The following is a 22,462-nucleotide window of genomic DNA, read 5'->3' as shown; positions in this document are numbered from 1 at the left end:
GTGCGGGCGGTACCGGCGGGACGGGCCGGGCGGACCCCGCGCACCCACCGGGGCTGCCCGCGGCGGCGGCGGCACGCGGAGCGGAGCCGGCGGGGTGAGCGGCGCGGGGGGGAAGGTGCGGGCCGGAGCCTGGAGGCCGCTGCCTCCCTTTGTGTGGCGGCGGCGGCGCCGCCCGAGCGCGCAGCGGCCCCGCCGCACCGGGCCCGGGGCGCCGAGCGCCGCCTGTTCCCTGTCACCCACCCGCCGGCGCTGGGCCGCGCCGCTGGGCCGGCCGTGTGCCCGCCGTGTTCCCGTCGTGTTCCCGTGGCCGGGCCGGGCCCGTGCGCTGTCCCCGGGCCCGGGGTCCCGGCGCCGGGCGCGGGTCCCGCCCGGTGCTGTGGCAGCGCGGGTCGGGGCGGCACCGCCGTCCCGTGGGCCCGGTGCCAGCCCAGGTGTTTTCTTTGTCTGCCGCTCCTCCCGGCAGGCGGTCGGGGCGCTCCGCGGGAATTGTGTGTCTGGCTCTTTGTTTGTTATCCCGGTTTGTTGTCGGTGGGTGTGCGGCGACTCGCGCCTTCCCCGGCTCGGTCCTGTTACAGGGGCTGGTTGCTGCCGTCCCCCCCGTCCCGTCCTGCTGCAGGTTTCAATGGGATCGGTAACCGGGGGAATTTGGACGGCTTTGCCGCCCTCGTTCCCTTGGCGAAATTTACCGTGTTCAGTGTTTCTGTTGAAACGTGGGAGACCCCGATAACGATACCCGCGGTGTCTGTGGGCTTCTAGCTCTTCTCTACACGGAGGCAGAAAATGAAATGTGTGCTAGAACGCACCAGCTTGTTTTAAGCGTGTTGTGTCAGATGTGCGTAAAACTTGTCCGTGTGGGGAGGTGAGAGAGGGTGACACTTGTGGTGCTCAGTCTGGTGCAGCTTTGGGAGAGACAGCCCTCCACCTGTTGTGTGTATAGCGGTGTACTTGTGAGTTAGTGGTGGCCAAAGCATTTTTTGTGGAGCTGTCTGTGCCTTTGTGACATTTTTACGGGTGGTGGGAGCGATTCCTGAGAAGATGCTCAAGCTCCTGTTGCACTGGAGGTGGAGATTCTTGGTGTGACTGTTGAGACTTGCGAGCCAACTCACAAGTTGGCTTCACAGCTAGACTGCAGGAGAAAGTCTAGGAGACATGTTCTTAAGCAAAACAATATATTTCTGTGCTTGTGATCGTGGAGATCTTGAGGGAAGTTTGCATTTAGGAGCCTCACGTTCCGTAGGAGTTTTGCTTAAGCAGATCCCTCACTGAGTATTCACATTGTTGTCCAGACTAATGTGTGTTTTGCATGGTTTTTAGAGGAGACAAATGTGTTTTGGAGGCTGTGCACAGTGTGCTCAGGGTGTCTGGATCACACAGGTGTTCACCAGTGTCAGTGTATGGCTGAGAGAGAGTGTATGGCATTCATGCCTTGGACTGTGGATGTGGAGAACCTGCTGTGCACTTTGGAGGCAGATGCTGGTTGGAAGGTCCCCAAATCTTTGTTTCAGGGTGGGATTGGACTGAGTGTACTGTTGGGTTCCTAGTTGAACCAGATGTAGTCCCTCCTGCCTTTATTCCACAACAGGACTGGTGTTTCCTATCAGCCTGCCCACCAGCATGCCTGGTGTTGGCCATTCCAAACTGTAGCCCTTTGACAGAAGTTGGAGGCAGTGCCAAAGCAAGAGGCCGATTGTTCCCAAGATGAATTGCCTGCTAATAAAGCACAGAGTTTCTCTGCATGTCTGTGTTATGAAAACGTCCAGAGTGCTGAACAGGAAAAGAGTCTGGGGTTTGCTTGAAGGCAGTGGTTGGATAAACTCCATAGAAGCAAATATTTTGCCATAAAATGGTTCTGTGTGTTTCACATGGAATTTATGGGGGGGAAAAAAAATAAGGCTTCGAGACTGCTTAGGAATTGAAAGAGAATATCTTCAGTGAGCCTGTGTGGCTGGATACTTGATATTGCTTAGTTCTGAGGACAAAAAGCCACTCTGAAGAGTGATGGAGATGCATCATCACTGTAGAGTTTATGAAAAGTTTCTTGACCTTAAGATGACGCTGTTATTGTTATAAGCACTGCAGTACTTTGCATTCTGTAACTTTTACTGTTTTCTGGTTTTTACTCTCAGGTCAGATATCACTTATGTTTACTCTCTGCTCTGCTTGATGAATCATTCTCCAGCAAGTGGCTGTGAAATCTGTAATATGTATTCAGGAACATTAGAGAAATGTATTTTTGCTGTGAAAATGACAGAAGTGTCTGGCATTCTGTGTACAAAATTACTTTGTAGAGTTTCTGCTGGGCTAAAAAAAGTTACCTTCTGTTTCTTGCTTTTTTTTCTCTGTCACTGTAATTATCCAAGTTATTCTTTATCTATCTACTCTCAGTTTTCTTCTCTCTCTCTTTCGTTCTTCTTGTCTTCCAGTTCTGGCTGTACTAACACCATTACTGGTCTGCTACTCTTAGAGTGTCACCTTCTCCCAGTATCTGTACTTGGCCATCAGACACTATGAGGAGACTGGCTTTTCGAGGTGCTGGTTCTACTCTGGTAAATCTGGTAAATTATTGATTGTGTCTCCATTCCTCTGCCTTAGCCTTTTGTTTTTCTTTTTGCTGTTAAGTTATTCCTACCTTATTCATCTCATTTGTGTGCTTGGACTTGGCTCTGACATAAATGCTTTAATGCGGTTACGTTGTGCTGCCGTACCCTGTAAATCAGCTGAGTAACACCAGCTTCCTAGAGGAAAGTTCCTTGATTTGGTTGGAAAATGGGTATGGGCTGGGTTAGATGCATCTGTTCTGTCTTCAGCCTTTGAGATAGCCACAAATAAAGATATTTTTCTGATGCTGTCAGTGGAAGTTGGGAAAGAGCCAACAGCTTGTTCTGTAAATTACCGTAGTTGTTGCATGGTGGTTGTTCTTTTGTCACTGTTTGTGTTGGTAAATGGAAAACTGTGGCTGAAAGAGGAGGTGGCTTTTTCTGCTTCTCAGTGATTGAGCCATTCATCCTACACATAAAGTGGGAGTGGGAGGTCCCATGGTGGTCCAGACCTTTTTTCCACTTGACTATAACACAAGGTATTCAGTAGCAGTTTTCATTTGTAATTTGTTTTCTTCCTGGTTTTGTTTGTTTGTTTGCATTTCTGTTTTGTTGGTCTGATTTTTGTTTGGTTTCGGTTTTGTTTTTTTAGTTTGACATGGAATTATGTGCTTTCACACCAGAACTGAGCATGTGTTTCTGTACAGCTTTTTTGTTGAAAACAGTGGTTCCTGCTTAGTTATCATGCATGGGACGGGGTATCAAAATTTAGTTTAAGAACATATTCTGGTAAGAACTACTAAGTTCATCCCATTATTGTGACCCTGAGAGTTTCTGACCTTGCTGCCCTTGCTTACTATAAAACTGTGGGAGCATTTGACTTCCCTTTACTTTTTTGGAATTTTAACAAAAATGGGTTTTGGATTTGTGGTTTAACTGACTGGTAATGTATAGCAAACATGTGTAACTCCTCCAGAGCACTGCTGGTTCTGTAGTTAACTCTCCCCAGAGGGTCTGGGTGCAATGCCACGAGTTTAAGAACATGTCTCTTCATTATAGAAGAAGTTGGATTCCATGGGTTCCAAGAGGCGAAGAGCTACCTCGCCTTCCAGCAGCGTCAGCGGAGGAGACTTCGACGATGCCCATCACTCCACAAACATACCAGGCCCAAGCAGAAAGAGGAGGAGACTTTCCAATCTCCCAACTGTAGATCCTGTTAGTACCTTCTTATTATACACCTTTTTTTCTTGGTAATACTGTATCTTACCTGGGACTGTGAAATGGGTGATTATACGTAGCACACGCACACTGGGTCTGAATCTGTTCCTGCCTCGGTTGTGCTTTGTTTAGGATCTCATTCAGCTTTGGTTTGGTCTTGTCGCCCCAGTTTCATCTTTTTCTTTCCTGTTCTGCTTTTGCTGCTTTTCTTTTTCTGCTGATGATTTTAGCAGATGGAAGGATGTTGGAGAAGGAGCTGAAATCATAATTTGCTGGAGTTGAGAGCTGTGTCTGCATAGCAAATGCAGAGAGGATAAGTGGGGAATGGCACAGGCAGTGATTGCTCAAGTGTACAAAGCTTCTGTGATGCCTCTGAGTTAGCAGTCTAATATTAATTAATTGCAGGGCAGAAGAACCCCTGTTGTTTTCATAGATGGCTGTAACTTGGAGAGAATTGTGCTGAATTCATTTACATTCTGGATGTTTTACTTAGAATTAGTGTTGAAATAAAGCTCCCTGGGTTCAAAAAATAAATGAAAATTCTGCACACCTGGCATACTTGTTAGGTATCCTACTAATGTGGGAGGTGCTCCAGTTGCTTCTCACTTCTGCTTGAGAGCTGTGCATTGGCAGCTTGTCTTAACCTTTTTAAGCAGGATTTGGTTTGTTGCCTCCTTAAAATGTTCTCCTTTTTCCTGACTTCCTTGTTGCTGCGTTTCAGATTGCTGTATGCCATGAGCTCTACAACACCATCAGAGATTACAAGGATGAGCAGGGAAGGCTCCTCTGCGAGCTCTTCATCAGGGCACCAAAACGAAGGTGAGACCACAGTCCTGGTGAATCCTTGAACCTGAGATTGAATCAGGGAGTAAGGTGGAAATTGATAAATACTTCAGCATTAATTTGTGCAAAATCTAAGCTGCATTTGTCATAGTTTCACTGCAGTGTTTGTTCCAAGTATTTGATCTCATTATTCAATGGGACATGCTAACATTAGTGCCCTTTTTCAGGCAAAAAAAGCCACTGAATTAATTTAAAATGCTTTTTGTGGCACCTTCCTGAGACATCTGTGCCTTTGATTATAAAATATTGTACATAAGTGGTGGAATGTAACACTTAGGGCATATCTTGGAGAAGTTAATGGAAGTGACCCTTGAGAATGCAGTAGATAAGTAAGAGACTGAATTTTATCTTAAACTCAGAAAATTGAGGATGATAACAGAACATATATAAAGTAAGCTGACTAATAGACTGCTGTGCAGATCTTTTAGCTGTAACAAAAATGTGTTGGAAGTTTCTTTGTTTTATTTAGTCATAGACATGTACAAGCTTTAATGCTGTGGGTTTGGTTTTACTCTTGGATTATAATGCCTGTTTTTGTCATTGCAACAGGAATCAGCCAGATTATTATGAAGTGGTTTCTCAGCCAATTGATTTAATGAAAATCCAACAAAAGCTAAAGATGGAGGAATATGATGATGTGAATGTGCTGACTGCTGATTTCCAGCTCCTCTTTAACAATGCAAAGGCTTACTATAAGGTGAGGAAAATACATGTAAAGGCTCAAATTCATTGTGAAAGGGTAGAGATATGTTCAAATTCTTCCTTGGTTTGGCCAAAACCCTTCAATTTAGCCTGTATTACTAGTAAGAGAACAGTACACATTGCAGTTATTTGCATATATTTCCATAAGTTTGACTGTATCCCCATAAGACATCCTACAATAGCAATTTCTCTGTGGAAAACTATAAAATAATGTGGGGAGGATCTTCATGTAGTTCTCCAAAAGAGATAGAAAGCAAAATAGAGATGTAAACTGAGAAAAATATTCTTCTGTCAAAGCCTTCTCATTTTACAACACACTCCATGTAACCTTTTGAAATAGAAAAGGGTTAATTTTTTTTCCCCAAAAGGAAGTGTTTTTGCCTAAGCATACACTAGGAGTTTTGAATCTTTCTCTTCTATTTGCCACTTAATAAAATGCAAAAAAGGTACACTGATTATCATGGTCAGTGATCATAAATTGTGAGTGCACATGACTGTGTATTTCAACAAGATTGCAACCCCTGGCCATTCCCCCAAACTGAGTGTGTGTTTTATTTTAGATGGTAATGCTTTATACTGCAGTTTCTGTGAAGAAGTGGTAAAAAAATGGATTTGTCTTCTTTAATGAAAGGCTATTTTAAATCCATAAACCAGTGAAATTATATGTAGTGACTGAGATGATACAGCAAATCTAAACCTGCTAATGTTGCCTTTCATGTGTCTTTGACTGGGGAGATGATCCAAAATGCTTTCTGAATAACCCAGCAGGCATAACCAGGTGACATTCAGAAAAGCAGGATGTGCTTTGCTAATGTGAGTGTGTAGCTTTTTGAAAAACAGATTTATGGATTAATGCATTTGTACATTCTGCTTCCAGTAGAAAAACTACAAGGATTTCTGAATTCATTGTGTACTCCGGGAGCTTTGCAAGGCACTCACCATGAAAAAGCCAACATGAATGGGTTTATATGTGAGGGGGAAGGACCTGATGGCAGGAAAGAACAATCAGAGTTTTACAGAATGTGTGCTGCCTTTGCCTGCAGAATAGAAGATTTAAAATTATGACTGCATCATAAAAATCCTGTATGTAGACTAGAAATAGGTGTCCATTATTCTGGGATGAAGGAACGGTGAAGTTTCCAGATAATTATGGAGTTGTGTGCTGGAGATGTGGCACACAGACATAACCCTTTTTTTATCTTTTACCTTACCCACACAGCTCCATGGCACGTGTAAACCAGGGACAGTGATTCACTGTCTAGGGCTTTATTGCAGCAGGTGTTTTACTGGCAGTGCTAGAGCAGAACAGAAACCTTTGGGGTTTTTGTATCACAGTACAAGTCTCACACTTCTGAGCATCTTGCATTAATACAGAAGGAGTATTAATGTGGAGCAAAATACCCTTAAAATCTGTTCCTCATAACCAACACCTGGTCTAATGTGCTGAGAATATTTAAGATTAAGAACAGTTCTCATGTTGGTTTCTCATTTGTATTACAAGCTGTCAGAGATGGAGAGGGTGAAGTAAGAAGGGTATAATCAGCAGTAATAAGGTGACATATCAGCAGGAGTACCTGAAATAGAGCTTAAATGACAGAGGAAAGGGAAAGAAAAATACATGAGTTGAAAAGCTCTCTTTGTTCTGGGTGGTGTTCTGAAGTAGTGGTGTTAATAGGCACGTGCTTGCCTGCCACTACCAACTCTGTATTTACAGAAGGTAATTTTCTGAGTAATTCTTTTAGCTCTCCCAAAACATACAGCTAGAGGTGTACCCAGCTGGGAGCATGTTGTCAAGTTTGTTAGAATTTCCCAGTTAATACTGAGTGTAAATAATTGCAGTGCTTTCAGAGATATTGGCATGTTTATTGGCAGTCTTCTGGAGAAGTTAATTTTCAAGTACCACACAATGGCAACAGTATTGGCTTAAATCACATTTTTGATTGATACTTAGTCTGTTTTAAATACTGGTGCTTCAGCAAAACTAAGTGATTTCTCCAGATTCATCTAATTGGCTTGTCCAAGCCTCAATCCAGGTAATTTTATCGCTAAGTTTTCTGAAGACTTAGAGCTTTGGAGTGATGGGAGTTATATTTTCTGGTGCTTATTGTGATTCTTAACTTCTCTGTTGAAGAATGAGTGAAGCAGGAATTTCCCAGGTTTTCTGTTGTTTACTAGCTGCATTTAATACCTTTCAACAAATACTCGATACACTTCCTTCAGATGAGAACGATCTGAGTCGTGACCAGGATGTTTGCTTTGGTTTTGCAGCCTGATTCTCCTGAGTATAAAGCTGCCTGCAAACTCTGGGAGCTGTATCTGCGCACAAAAAATGAGTTTGTTCAGAAAGGTGATGCTGAGGAGGAAGATGAGGAGGAGGAAGGACACGACAATCAAGCAAATTCTGAATTAGTAAGTGTGGGCATGACAGCTGCAGGTGGGGGAGGCCATGGCTGTGTGTGTCAGCTGGCTCTGAGAGGGTGAAAAAGCACTGAGTAATATTTTCATGATTAAATTATGCCCCAAGGGCTATTTCTTATGCAAGTTTATTGGTTAATAATTTCACCAAGCATTGTATGTGTGTTTCATTCTGCATAGCAAAAAAAGAAGCAGTGAGGTTTTCTGATATGGATAAAGCCTGGTTCTGGTTCAGTTGAAATAATGTGACGTGTTTTTGATGTTGTGCCAACACTGAGGCTTGTTACAGGCAAGCCTTGCATCTGATGACATAATTTTCCAGCAAGTGTCCCATTCAGTTAGTGCAGCTGTTCCTGGAGTGGTTTGCAAGCCAGATAGGATGAGAGAAAGTTTGGGCTTGTCTGGACTGTGTGATGTTGGGATTCATGTTTTCATTAACAATGTGATGTGTGTCTGGCAGTCTGCAGTGTGAACCTGAAATTAAAGTTTTCTAAGGTGTTTTACCTAAACTCATAAAAATGTTGTCTTCAAAAGTTGCATCCATGTTTTGTAGCTGATTTTTTCTGTGTTTGAACTGCCAGTTCCTATATATCAGTGCAATTTGAAGCATTCCACTTTGGCTGCTATTAAAATTTACTGTGACTTCGTTTCTTACATTAGTCATCTCCAGGTTACCTGAAGGAAATTCTTGAACAGCTTCTTGAAGCTGTAGCTGTTGCCACAAACCCATCAGGGCGCCTCATAAGTGAACTGTTTCAGAAACTTCCATCTAAAGTGGTGAGTATTTCAGTAATATTGTTGTGATCTGAGTTGGAAACTTGGACATATTTATGACTGGTGTTATACTCTCTGATGGCCTCGCTCAGGATGCAGTTCTTTGGTTCTGTCCCATCACTGACAAACTCCAGCTGTTGGTAGAACTTCCCTCCCTTCTTTATTCCTACCCATCAGGGCTTGCTCTGTTCTGCCAGTTTAGGTAACTGGGATTTTTTTTGATGCAGAGTTTTTAATCTTTTTAAATATGTCAGATTCCACTGTCCTGTGGTGAAAAGGTTTTAACCAGCAGAATAAACACTCTGAAGACCATCACCATGTATTTGACTTTCAGTTCCTTTATGTCAGTTTATTGATGAATTATAATTCCTTGTGTGTGCTTTATGAACTGACATGTCCAAATTGAAGCCTAGTGCCATGTTTATGAAGTTTACACTGTTCTGATCTGCAGTTCTTGTCCTGTGAGCTGTTGGAACCATAGCTTTGTGACTGTGTGTAGTAATACATAACTAATTCTTGTTTTCCAGCAATATCCAGATTATTATGCAATAATAAAGGAACCCATAGATCTCAAAACTATTGCCCAAAGGATACAGGTACAGTATGAATATTAATATTAATATATTAATATATCAGACCTGTTTAACAGTAAGCATCCTAAAATTGTTAGAAGGCAGAATTCATGGTGGTGGGGAAGGGCATGTTTTTACCCCTGCTATTAAAAAATCTGCACACTGTGCTGATTTGTTTTGTCCTGGGTTAGGAGAAGTAGCTGTGTGGAAGATCAAGCCTTGTAAACTGTGGTGTGCTGGCACTGAGCCGGAATATTTTGGGCTCCTTGATGTTTAGTGGTTTAAAGCAGTTCCTTGGCAAGCACTGCTAATGTAAAACACTGAAGTGCTGAGGCTTGGTCGTGCATTATCATCACCTACTTTTGTTCTAGTGCTATAAATAGATGTTTTGTACTGTTGCATTTTTCATCTTACTTCTCCAGTAATTTGAAGTACTGTTCTGTAATTTTAGCATTTTGTGTAGTAGTGAGGGAAAGGACATAGAGTAATTGAACTAGAGAATAAAGATAAACCAGCATTTTGTCAGAACTCTTCAAAATTAAGATAATGTGATCTGTTAAGTATTTTTTCAGTCTTTTACTTAGCATTCATAAGCTTTATAAGGACTTAGAATGTGTGTATGTTACTTTCTTTTTTTGATTACTTTTTCCAGATACTTATCTGTCTTCTTTATAAATATATTATCGTTTTCCTGTAAACATTCCCTTTATTCTATATGAATTCCCTTTGCTTTTCACTGTTAACTTAGTTCTCATGCTGTCTGAAGCTTGCCACTTTAACCAGTCCTGGTTTTTGTTGTATAGAATGGAACTTACAAAAGCATTCATGCAATGGCCAAGGATATAGATCTTCTGGCAAAGAATGCCAAAACCTACAATGAGCCTGGATCACAAGTATTCAAGGTTGGTTTCAGTTCAGAGTTTGATTTGAGTTCAGATTTTCTTTACTACTTTCTGTGCTGATTGATCCATAAATGAATATTTAGCACAAGGCTCCCAAGACTTTTTGCATTTTTTGAAAAATTAGTGGCTTTTTCTTTTTTATATTGCTTTTACTAGAATTGGGGTAAATGCAACTTTTTTTTTTTTCCCCTTGAGTTACATGATTTCTTCCAGTCAAATTTTATCTTGGGGTGTGAATTACATGACTTCTTTGGAGGAGTGAAGGATCCCTGTTCTTGTGGTTGAAGTCAAAATGGCTGAAACTACAATTTCAAGTGACAGGGGTAGTTCTGAGCTGGGACCTCTTTCCACACTGCAGAAGCTGTCTGTGGTTTGCATCATAAGCTTCAAAACCAGAGTCAGGCCTTCTTTGTTCTGTGAGCTGTGACAACAATAGCTTTGTGACAGTTTATGGTAATACATGAATTATTTTTGTTTTCCAGCTATGTCCAGATTATTATGCAATAATGAAGGAGCCCACAGATCTTAAAACTATTTCCCAAAGATCCTCTCCCTTTTAGCCACGTTTTTGTGAACTAATTGCACCTCCTATCTTTTTCATACCTAGTTCACCAGTATTTTATGTTCAGACTGTCACTTTGCTGTCTCCATGTTCTCTGGAAGTAGGAATTTCAGTGGCAAAGGACTCCTTTGTGTGCTCTGTTTTTAAGGGCATTTTAACACTGTTATGTAAATGGTTCTTGGACTTTCCCAACTGCACTTGTGTTTGGATTGTAGTTTCAGTTCCTGGTGGTATTACTCACACTTGTAACCTCACTCAGAACTTGTCAGCCCTATTTTGTGAACTGTTACTCTGAGAATGCAGTCCATGGGTGTAGAATGAGAAGGAACAGGCATTGTAAACCTTGGTACTGGTGCTTTTTGATTGCAAAGGCACAGATATTATTTTGCCTGTTTAGTTCTCAGTGGTATTTTTGTATATTTGCAAATTGTAGATTTATTTTTTTTTTAAGTATATGACAAAAAACCAGCTCTAAGCTCCTCAGCTGTTCTATTCAGTTTTTTAAGGCCACTATAAGATTAGTGTGGGTGTATTTCAGGCAGACTTTGTTCTTATGCTTCATTTCTCATGCAAAATTGTTTTATATCTAAGTGTAAAAACACCTTCATTTTTGTTTTAGCTTTTTAGATAGATGGATATACCTGATTAAAACATTCTTCACTTTCAGCATTAAACAAAAAAATTCTTTTAATTGACAGGATGCAAATGCAATTAAAAAGATATTTAATATGAAAAAGGCTGAAATTGAACACAGTGAGTTGGCCAAGTCAAGTCTGCGAATCAGGTACTGCAAATAGAGTTCTTTCTATAAACTCATATAAACACCTCTAGAGACATTCCCTTAATTTTTGCTGTGGAGAATATCGTGGGAAATAATTGCTTGAAAACGTAGTTTATTGTTGTTTTCAAAGTTATAAATTATAGGTTTTGGAAGGAAGCTTTTTCACTGAATTACCTTCTGTGGTGAAATATTTCTGTGATGTGCTTGATTATATAAAATATTGTCACTGGCTCTTTTATAACTTAAGCTATGGCCAACTTCCATCATGTGTTTATAAGTTAATAACAGAAAAGGAATAATGAGGAACAAGGTGCTTTGTTTTATGAAAAATGCTGAATATTCTTCAGGCTTGTTAGGAGCTGAAACATAAGAGCTCACAGTTAATTAGGTAGGGGCAGAAACATAGGAACAGGACCCTGGGCAAAAGATATTTAGAGGGAAGTCCACATTATATAAACTCTAGTTTGAAAAGTGATTCCTAGCTGTAAGAAGAGCCACAGGACACTGAACATCTGGACTTATTATGAGTGAAACATAGATTTGGTCCTGAACTGACAGGCATAAAACACTGTTGACAGCTCTATTTGTTTCATGGAATGATTTTATTTAGGAAACAGCATTTTCTTCCTGTGAAAGTTCATGCAGAGAAGGGATGCAGTCATTATAAATGTTTCTTATCTGAAATGCAGTTAGATTTCTTCTTGTATAAACTTTTTACTTATGATTAGCACTCAAAAGTCGGTTTAGATATTATTTGCACTGTCATTTGTATAAAAAAAAGTAAATCAGAGTCTTGCAAGTCATTCAGGGAGTTGGGAAACTCTTACAAGGTGGAATCTCTTTATGTATTTGAGCTTTTGCTGGTTTTTGGTGCTGGAAAACAGCTGTCATTTCCTACAAAGGTTTGTATGGTACAACTGGAAACACCAGTGCTCCCTTGACTGAAAGGTAGTTTAAATTTTTTTTGTGTAGGTGGTTCAGTATTAAAAGTGTTGCCTGGGATTATTATGTGTGAAAGAAGTAGAAGTTACCTGGTTGATTTTTACTGTTTGGTATTTTGAGACGTGTTTTTTCTGGTTGGTTTGTTCATCATCAACTTCCTTCCCATGGTTGGGTGAATCATATAAAAATATAAAAGCAGAAATACTGTTAGGGAGTAATTCCTGACATATATTTTAGTAATTTTCCTTCTTAAAAGTATGAGTAGTGCTAGAAGACCTTGATTCTACAGAGACTGAACATACATATGTGTTTGCTTTGCAGTAACTAGAATTACATAAAGACATAAAGGTTTTCTATTTAAATTGTGATTTGGTTTTATTTTTCTCACTGTGTTGGCCACTGATGAAGCTCAGGGTGTCAGAGTTAATTTTAAGGCTTAACTGTTTTTCTTCAAAATAAAGCTGATTGTATAAGAAGGGATGACAGATAAATCACACTGATATTTGTTAGTTGAATTCCTCTCTTGCACTGCCAACCCATTTCCACTTCTCAGCTACCTTATTCTAGATGTTTTGTCATGTGCTGTGTTCTTAATAGAAATCCTGAAGTCATCTGTCAGAATAATTGACAGCTCCCTTCTTTGTTTCTCTAACTTGGGGGAAAAAAAAGAAGGCCTGAAGCAGGCTACAATAATATTGGGCTGCATGCAAAAAAAATTGAGATGAGAGAAAAAGTATCATGGAAACCAGACCTGCTCTTCTGTATTTCACTGGTTGCTTTTTTTATTGAGCCATTATTCTTTTTTGGTTTTTCTCCTGAATCAGCTTCACAAAATCATTATTTTTTATTTAAATTCCTAAATGTTTACTTGTCTTAAAGAGGGGGTTCTCCTTTACCTGTTGCTTATTTTGGTAAAATTCCCTCGTAAACTCACTTCAAGTTAATTTCCTGTATTTTTCTTCTCAATTTACATCTGTTCTTCTTTGTCATTGATGGATCAAACTCAAATTCATCATAGTGCTACTAACCTAAGTTCTGTATGTTGCCCCCGTGTCAAAAATCATGTTTTTTTATTGCAGCTCATTGTCTCCTTTGTCGTACTAAACTGCTCTTTGTGGGTGCATTTAACTGTCCTCCCTTAAATCAAGTGGCAAAATTAAATTGCTTGGCAATATGCCCTGGCAACCAACTTGACAGTGACATTGTTTTAATACTTAATAAAACATGATTGGACCTGTATGATGAGCTTTGTCTGGATGCTGAGGAACATTTTGTTGGCTGCTTCCACTGCTATTTTAGGCTGAGCTGTGTGTACAGCTATTAATGCTTGAGCTAAACCTTCCTCTGCCTTTATAAACAAAATCCACATTAATGCTGGAGCACTGAAGGAATCCCAGTATTACTTAGCTTTCAGCTTCAAAACATACCTGTCTCTGAACTTTTTGGCTGATCTATCAAAGTGATTCTGTAAAAAGCTTTTTCCTTTGCTGCATCTTTTCATGGGTCTAAGGTGGGCCTGTTTTTTTTCCCCTCCCCCTTTCCTTGGCTTGTCTCTTCTGCCTTAAGGACTGCATCAAATTTGGCTGCTTCCAAGCTGACAGGTCCTTCCTCACAGGGTAAAGGCAGTGTTGGGGATGAGAGAAATTCTTCTAACAAATATTATCGGTAAGTAAACTGTGCACTTGGAGGAAAAGCTGGGTCGTCGTCATGTGGAAATACTAAATTATGTTTGGTTGGTTTTTTGTTGTTGCTCTTCAGTATTGACTCAGATACTTTTGAGATTCAAATGTATCAGTAAAGTATCTATTAATTATGATTTAATAAGTTACTGTGCTGTAGTTACTCTTCCATATTTGGCATTATATTTAACGTTTCAAAGCACCTGTTGTGAAATACTCTGTATGCCGTCATTTCCTTAGAAATACTGTTCTGTTAGAGGAACAGTATGCTAAGCTCCACTACAAAATAAAGAAGGCAAAAAACCTCATGGAAATGTGCTGTAAACCTAGAAAAAATATATTTGGAGACTAAAAAGAAATAATAGTAAGGACTAAATAAGAGGTGGATGGTGGAAACCAGTGAAGCCTGTAAAATGGAAGTTTTGCATGCAATGGGATGCAGTTATGGCAAACTTCCTGAGTGGGCTGAATTACTTTCTGGTCTGTTCTTTTAGCCATCAGCTGAGAATTTTGGTACCTATCAGGGGTCTGCTGGTCAGTCTCTGGGTTACTGTCTTGAAACAATGCTGCTCCTGGCTTATTCCCTGTGTGTGTGCTCTGGAGCCATGGCTTGGCAAAAGGGTCTTTAAGGAATTGGGCATCAGTACAGAGTTGGTGGCACTTTCAGCAGCTGTCCTGGTTTTGGTTGGGACAGGGTTAATTCTCTTCCTTGTACCTGGTCCTGTGCTGTGCTTTGGATTAGGATGAGAGTAATGTTGATAACACACTGATGTTTTAGTTATTGCTGAGTGAGAAGAATGTCCTGTGCTTCATTCACACTGACAGATGGGTGGTGGCAAGTGCTCTGTGGGGCTGCAGCAATCAAAACCGGCAGCACAGAGGTAAAATTAGGGCAAGATGTTGCTGCTCAGGTAGAGAACCTGGGTGTGTGAAAGTACAGCACGTAGATGACCATGTACCCAAGAGCTGGGCCACTGGAGAACATCAGAGCAGCCGGTGGGTGGATCAGGATGCTGGGGCCTGAGTGGCTCAGGTGGATCTGGACTGGCAGTGTAAAGGTGAATTACTTACAGCTCCATGGGCCCATGGCACCTCAGGCCATCAGGGAAGAGATACAACACAGATGGGCTTGTGATAAAGGTGTGGACTTACCTGCCATATCAGTGGTATTCCAATAAAATCACCCGGGTTAATGAAGAAGGACTTTTGATGAAAGGAGGCAAAGTGCAGCTATGACAGAACCAGAACTGGCTCCAGCAGCAACAGCTCAGCACCACTCACCACTCCTGCCCTGAGGGACTGCAGGGGCAGGTGGAGCCCAGAGTCATGAACTAAATGTTTAGAGGGGTGACCCATAGACTGAGGGAGGGAATGATATCTGTGTGTGTGTATCAAAAGACAAGAAAGTATGTTTTGGAAAGTGGGGGACCTGGACACGCACAGCAGCGACTCATCTGCTTTTGCCCGGTCTTCACTTTGCTCCCTCAGGACAAGGCTGAGCCCATTCCTGGAGATGCCATGGGCCTGGTGACAAGGCAGAGAATGTGAGCCATAGCCTGTAGTGTAGGTATGAAATGCTGTGCCCCAGGTTTGGGACAAAAGAGGGGCAGAGAGAGACGCTGAAGAAGTCTTTGTGAGACCAGAGCCAGTGTGGATACTGATTTACTCCACACAGGAAACACAGGAAGCTGTTTCATGTGCAGGCACTGTGTGTGCTGAAAATGCCTAAGGTGGGGATGGGGAATGGGAGAAAGTAGCATATATAGCTTACAGCATGCTGAATTCCTTCCTGCAGGCAAATCCATATAAAACAGGATCAAATAACTTGTCATCCCCTTTCTCCCAATTAATCAAATACTCAAGTACACAAAATAGGACAGAAGACAGCAGGCTGGAGCTCAGTTTTCTGGCTATGTTTGATGGACCAGCTCTTAAAATAGAGACAGAAAGGGTTGGTAGCAGTTTCTGTTGTAAAAGGCTCCAGCCTTTTCTTTGGTATCATGGCTGTATTCCTGGTCATGGACTCACGAGCTTCATTTGTTTGCTTACACACTCTGGGTGGCTGTTAATGGTAAACATGATAACCCTGTCATTTTTTTTTTTCATTTTCATTTTTTAATTACTTTTTAAAAATTTCTTCCTTTACTTTTTCATAGTAACAAAAGATCAGCCCAAGGGGATCGTTTATCAGCAATAACCATGGCGTTGCAATATGGATCTGAAAGTGATGAGGATGCAGCTTTGGCAGGTAGGAAATGAAATGTAGTTTCTCTGTTTTCTTTAATTATAAAATATTCAGAATAAGCAGATCTGTAGAGCTCCTGATACATTCAAATATACTTACTTCAGAAATACTTTGCACTCAGTGTGTAATTCCTTTAAATCACAAGGGCAGGCCAAACTTGCTGGCGTGTTATGAGTTTTGTGTGTGTTTCCAAGTATGCTTACCCAAGCTTTAGGAAACTGTTGCTTGTTTTTATTCCTTCTAATATGAAACAGGAGATACTGAAAAAGGCATTGGGTGCTTTTGCAGTAAAAGATTGACAGTGCTACAATTGGTTTTGTACATATATTGTAGTTTTATTTTTTGTTTACATTATTTCTGCATGGATGTTAAGTGATGCATTTCTTCAATATGTATTTTTGGGGCATTTATTTCACACCCAGTAGTTGAACTGTACTCCCCACTGTTTTCCAGTGGGTGGATATGCTGTAGAACCTTTTGGATTTTAGATCTTGCTGCAAGCAAGACCATTTTTATTCCTGGTTAGCCCAGAGCTGAGTTACTGCTTCAGAGCAGCTGCTTTCTGGGAGGTGTGAGGAGTATTTATTATCTGGGTTCAGTGTGATTGCTGGCTGTTGCTTTTTTCAAATTGTAATTCTGTAAAAATGTGTAGCTTTTTACATCCTTGGAGTGATTTAATGACTTTCAGGTGCCACCTTTACTATGGACATTATTGTCATTTTCATGGGACCTCTCTCTGCATCTGAGACTTTTACCTTGCTGTTATTGAAGCTCTCCTGTCACTACTGCATTCAGCTGGGAGGAAAAGTCAGTTTATTTGGCAGACCTGTCACCCTTAATGTTTTCTGTCCCTCCAATACACTACTTGGACATCCCTATGATTTCACTCTGTAGATGACAAGGATTTTTATTTAAATCAAGTGGTACTTTTATTAGTTGCTCTGCTGTCTCATCTTTTTTCTTTCCTCTAGCACTTGTTAGAATAAATGAGAATTGGGCTGCATGACTGAACATAAACAGAACTTTTCTCCTTCTTGATACAGAGAACTGAATCTTTATGAGCTTCTTTGGCTGTAGCAGTTGCCTAAGCAATGAACAATATCTGTTTCCAGTTGAGAGTTTATCCTCACAGTTGCAGATGGTGTTTGGTGTGATGGAGCTTGTAGAAGATTCCCAGCTGCACTGTGCTGGGATGTGAGCAGCTTCTGCAGCTCCCTTGCTCTTCATTAGAAGTCTGTAAAGGCAGGCACAGCTGGTCATTATGTATTACCTATTATTATGTATTTAATTTTGTAAACAAAGATATTTTATTTACTACTGTGTCGTTTAGAGATGTTTCAAGACTGGATGCTGCTTTTGAACTGTCTGCAGTTAGACTTTGAGCATTCATTGTTGTTCAGGTGCTTTGGGACCACAGAGGAAACAAATCCCTTACAGAGTAAAGACTAATTTTCTTTCATGTACCTTCGAGTACTCTCCCATCTCTCTGCCCTCTCTCTGCCTCATCATTCAGCCAGAGTACATGTATATGATAAATGCATTTATATCTGATAACAAGGCTCAGTTGTAGCTGTACATTGGATGCCTTCCTGCTTTTGTAGGAATTTAACATCACTCCATTATGAAACCACCCCTTAGGAGACAGGCACCGTGGTATGGAGGGAACAGCAGGAAATATGTTTTGTTTGGGACTGTTGAATGGCATATACTTTATGGTTATGTTTTGGAGGGTGTTTTTGCTGTATCTGCTAACTGAAGTTGTGGTAACAGCAGCATGAAAAGGAAGTAGGAGATAACTAGAAGGGAGACAACTCTGCCACCGTGTGCTTGCTGGGGGGATGGGGCCTGGTGTTACTGCATATGAAAGAATGTACAGTCTTACAGTAGGTTGTTTGTTCCATGACAAAAATAAGAATTTTTCTGTGTTGTGGTCTGAAAATGTATTTTTCTTTGGTTCTTAAGATAACAGGTTTCACACTAGGAGAACACTCACCACTTTCTGAATATGTAAGAATGTGTAATATTTGACACATCTTTTTAAAGAACATACACATCATAATGAAAATGTTTATAGCTGTATTACAGTATTACATAAACACTTTCCCTACAGTGCCTCTTTAATTTACTTAGATTTTTTCTTTAGGGAATGCCTTGTGTCCCACTTTTAATACAAAGGGAGTACATTTCTCATTTAGGGTATTGAACTACTTTGTTGCTGGCTGCCACATATTAGAGTACAGCAATATACACTAGTAGTTCCCTATCTTTTTCTCTTTTGTAAAAACAAGTTATTCTGCTTTTTCTATTCTGTTTCTTCCATTTTTGGTGGAGCACTCAGAACTGAACAATTGGAGTAAACAAAGCAAATTGTTTGAGTAAACCAAATCATAATCTGTTTTTGGAACTTACTTTATCTGACAGCAGTCTCTTAACTGTGAGTACATATCTCCACAGTCAGGTATATGAAAACATAGTGCTACCTCCTCTGTTTGGTTTCTACCTGAATTATTCTGTCCAGCTCCTGCTTTGCTGGCTGCTCTACTAGGTGCTGGGCCATTAAGTGATGCTCGTTGGCATATATAGATACCTAAATAGGATATTTTTGAGTGTGTCTCCTGAATCAGTAATGAACATCTTTATATTACATGGTGTGACTCTCGAGGATGGTCCTGTACAGGACCAGGAGTTGGACTCCATGATCCTTGTGGGTCCCCTCCAACTCAGCAGATTCTGTGGTTCTGTGATTTCATGTTTGCACAGGAGCTGGTGCCTGTTTGTGTTTTAGCTTTGCCTCTGACTGCTCTGGTAGGTCCCACATGTCTTACCCTCACACAGGTCTGCAGTGTCACACTGACAGAGGGGAGATGACAGGGCTGTGTAGTCACAGTCTGAGTGTCCCCTGGCTTTGTCATCATTTCTATATGTCTTTAGTGAACGTGGGTGGAGAGCTTGGAGCAGTGCCAGCCTCGCCTGAGCAATAATAAACACGCCAGCTGGAAACTTGGTGTGAGTGACAGAGAACTGTGTTTGTGGGACTGAATTACCCAGGGTCTCATCTGCCAAGCTTTCCTGCAAACCAGCTCCTAAGAGGGGGGAGAAGGGTGAATGAGTTAACTCCAGCATGTGCAAAACCATGATTTTATGTTATGGTACAAATGACACTGTTTGTGTTACTGAGAAGTGTGGAAGGATTGGCCATTTACTCCCAGCATTGTTTCGTTCCTGTTATGTTTCTCTTGCTCATGTAATGTTTCTCCTATTCTATCTGCAGTAAATATGAGCCCCTCATAGCATTTCTTTCGTTCATCCTGATCCTGAAGCAAGATAACTAGAAAAGCTTGCTATAAAATTTGCACATGAATTTTATGCTAATTGTATAATCATTCTAAAATATTAATTTCTTTATTTGCTGCATATATAAGAGGTGCATCTTCAGGCTTTAGTGTCAGGTTTTTTTCTGCTGAACTTCACAATTTTGTATTGAGCTATGATTAATAAGGTCTAAAGGTTGTAATACCTAGATAAAATGCCTCTTTTTTTTGTCAGTTTGAGGCTCATTAGATATATTTGTTGTGCCCTTTTCTGAGGTGTGAATCTGAGTGCCACAGAGTGGCTGAACAACCTCAGTTGAGAGACTGCCTTTTCTTCTGGTTTAGACCTTTATCCATCAAAAAACCCACTCAGAGTTGTCCTGCTGAGTTTCCCCATTTCTCCTTTCTCTCTGTGCAGCTGCTGCTCGTTATGAAGAGGGGGAATCTGAAGCTGAGAGCATTACTTCCTTCATGGACACGTCTAATCCTCTTTACCAGCTTTATGACACAGTCAGGAGTTGCCGAAATAATCAGGGCCAGCTCATCTCTGAACCCTTTTTCCACTTGCCCTCCAAGAAAAAATATCCTGATTATTATCAGCAAATTAAAACACCGATTTCATTGCAGCAGATCAGGTAAGAAAACAGAATTACAAACTACATCTGGTGTGAAACTGTTTTCTCTCCAGAGTCCTCTCCTGTGGCCAGGCTGTCATTACCTAATGCATTATGTGCACCATCTTTCCATCTGATTGCTGCTTGTTTCAACTCACTGCATCAGTCTTTTCATCATCTTTTATAGGTGGCTGCTGTTGGGTTTATTTTCCAAGGAGTTTCATTTGTAATGGGCCTGAAAGCTGCCATATCAATAATTCTGAAGGCCACCTGTGCAGCAGAGATGAAAGCTTCTGCAACCCCCCCCTTTTTCTCTTTCCTTGACCATGATGGCTTGATTACCTCTTACTGCCATGTGTTTTAAATTAATAGTCTTCAGTGGGGTGAACTGTAGAAAGATGGTTGCAATTACATTCCTTTTGTCTAGGTCACAGTAAAACTGTGGAGAATAATTATTTTCATTCATGGTGTAGCTGGTCTGGACTGAAATAAGCAGTTCACCATTTATAAATCTGTGAACCGTGAAAGGTTCATCAGCTGCCAGAGCACAGTTGTCAGATTAAAACCCTGAGTGAAGAGAAGTGAGCAATATCTTTCTTTAGTGGGCCAAGACAGGCTGAGGTGATGGATGCTCAGGGTCCTGAGTGCATTAACAGTCTTTAATGGTGCTGACCAGCCTTGGGTGGCCCAGGCCTCCTGCCAGTGGCCACTGGGGCTCCAGTCCCTGCCAGAGCTGCACCTCAGGAGTGCTGGTCCTTCATCCTGAGTTGGTGAGTGCTGAACCCTTACACTGTTCGTGTGTTTGTAGTACACGGGTCTGTAAATTGTATTTATACCCTAATATGATTTGCTGGACTTGGTGTAATTGTTGACTAAGCAGTGTCTTCATTAAATCAGAAGCTAACAAAGCTGCTTTTTGTTTTCTTAATTTGTTGGAGAGTGTTTTTCATGTGCTGGGGAGCAGTTCTGGAGCTGCCACACTGGTTATCTTATCTATCAGTGGCTCTAAAGCTTTTTTTTTTTTATGTCTTAGTACAGCTGTTGGCTTGGCAAAGAAAGTGTCTTGCCTTGAATGAAGCACAAAATGTACTTGATGAGAAAAAAGAAGGTAGAAATTGAGAAGAATCATTGACAGTTGTCAGGAAGCTTTTTGTCTGGATGTACTTAAAAGTATTGGCTCAAATAATGTATCAACAGATTTAATTGGGAGAGACTTTCCATTAAAAATATCCTTGCTATCAGTGATAGAACAAATAACTTGCAATAGAGAGGCAGCTGCACTTTTGCTTTCCTTCCAGCGTAGGCAGATTGCATCTGGCTGTGTGAGCAGTACAGAAATTCCATGCAAGTGTATGAAGAACTGCAGGGAAAAATGACTTGACTTGTTGCCTGAGAGCTTAGAAAATAAAAAGGGACAGACAGGCTTCTTAGAAATAGTGTTTGAGGCTCACAAGTTAGAGTACAATGTTTATAGCTGTCCAACTTCTTTCTGCAAATTCTGAAATTCAGTTGTTTTTTAAATTACCATGTAATCCTCACTTCTTGCTATACCTGAAAAGCCTTGAAGTCATGCATGTGTGCACTTAAATGATGTGCTGCAGGGAAAACTGAAGCTGGCATGGTTGCACTGCCAGTCACTGGGGATGGAGGGGGTTTTTTTGTGGTGGTGTTTTTTGGGGTTTGTGGTTTTTTTTGAGATGGACATACGAAGAGCATATCTTCTGTTCCCAGATGGGGGCAGAAAAGTTGAGTGTCCTAGTGAAAAGCTGAAGGAGTTGGAGTCAAGCCTACCCTTCCTGTCTCATATCTGTTTGGCTTTGGCATCTGGCTGCCTAAGCTGTGTTTCCAGAGTGAGCTGTGAAATGTGTGGTTGCTGCAAATTTTACAGCTAGTCATATATTTCAGGGGGGGGGCCGTGTGTGATAAATGCAGGAAAAGACTTTATTAATAATATATGATTTCTAGAGGGAGCATGTGAGTATGTTTTGGTTTAATGAGATGTACATTTTACCTGTCTCAGCCTCTCAGTCACTTCATGAGTGTTATGAACCTCAGTTGTTTGAGCTGAGTGCTGATCCCCAGCTGTTCTTCCAGGATGTGGGAGGGAATCCTGCTGCTGATGGCTTTAGTTTTTTCCTAATTTCCTCTTGACTTGCTCTTTACAGAGTCCCAGAATAGCTGAGGCTGGAAGGTAGAGCACCCAGCCCAACCCCATGGCAGGGTCACCCAGAGCCACGTGCCCAGTGAAGTTTTGGGTATCTCCACAGATGGAGACTCCACATCCTCCCAGGGCAACCAGAGCCAGTGTTTGAACACCCTGACAGTAAAAACCACTTGTGTTCAGCTGAAATTTCCAGTGTTTCCA

General features: G+C 41.1%; 1 protein-coding gene across 13 annotated transcripts in view; it reads left to right on the top strand.

The window, feature by feature from the left end:
* The first annotated feature begins 53 nt into the window (after positions 1 to 53).
* Positions 54 to 22,462, top strand: part of PBRM1 (polybromo 1) — a 58,154-nt gene continuing 35,745 nt past the window's right edge. For 2 of the 13 annotated variants that reach the window (XM_032698941.1, XM_032698934.1), the window contains exons 1-12: positions 2,424 to 2,546; positions 3,600 to 3,752; positions 4,477 to 4,574; positions 5,148 to 5,295; positions 7,569 to 7,709; positions 8,376 to 8,492; positions 9,017 to 9,085; positions 9,865 to 9,963; positions 11,224 to 11,309; positions 13,815 to 13,913; positions 16,084 to 16,175; positions 19,902 to 20,118. In XM_032698941.1, the coding sequence (XP_032554832.1) occupies positions 2,508 to 2,546; positions 3,600 to 3,752; positions 4,477 to 4,574; positions 5,148 to 5,295; positions 7,569 to 7,709; positions 8,376 to 8,492; positions 9,017 to 9,085; positions 9,865 to 9,963; positions 11,224 to 11,309; positions 13,815 to 13,913; positions 16,084 to 16,175; positions 19,902 to 20,118 (1,358 nt within the window). In that variant the 5' untranslated portion in view covers positions 2,424 to 2,507. Of the gene's footprint in view, positions 95 to 2,408; positions 2,556 to 3,596; positions 3,753 to 4,476; positions 4,575 to 5,147; positions 5,296 to 7,568; positions 7,710 to 8,375; positions 8,493 to 9,016; positions 9,086 to 9,864; positions 9,964 to 11,223; positions 11,310 to 13,814; positions 13,914 to 16,083; positions 16,176 to 19,901; positions 20,119 to 22,462 lie in introns of those variants that run through there. The other 11 variants (XM_032698940.1, XM_032698933.1, XM_032698939.1 and 8 more) reach the window with 9 other exon arrangements.

This window comes from Chiroxiphia lanceolata, chromosome 11, assembly GCF_009829145.1.
Source record: "Chiroxiphia lanceolata isolate bChiLan1 chromosome 11, bChiLan1.pri, whole genome shotgun sequence".
Lineage (NCBI taxonomy): Eukaryota > Metazoa > Chordata > Aves > Passeriformes > Pipridae > Chiroxiphia > Chiroxiphia lanceolata.
This window is presented reverse-complemented; position numbering and strand designations above follow the sequence as displayed.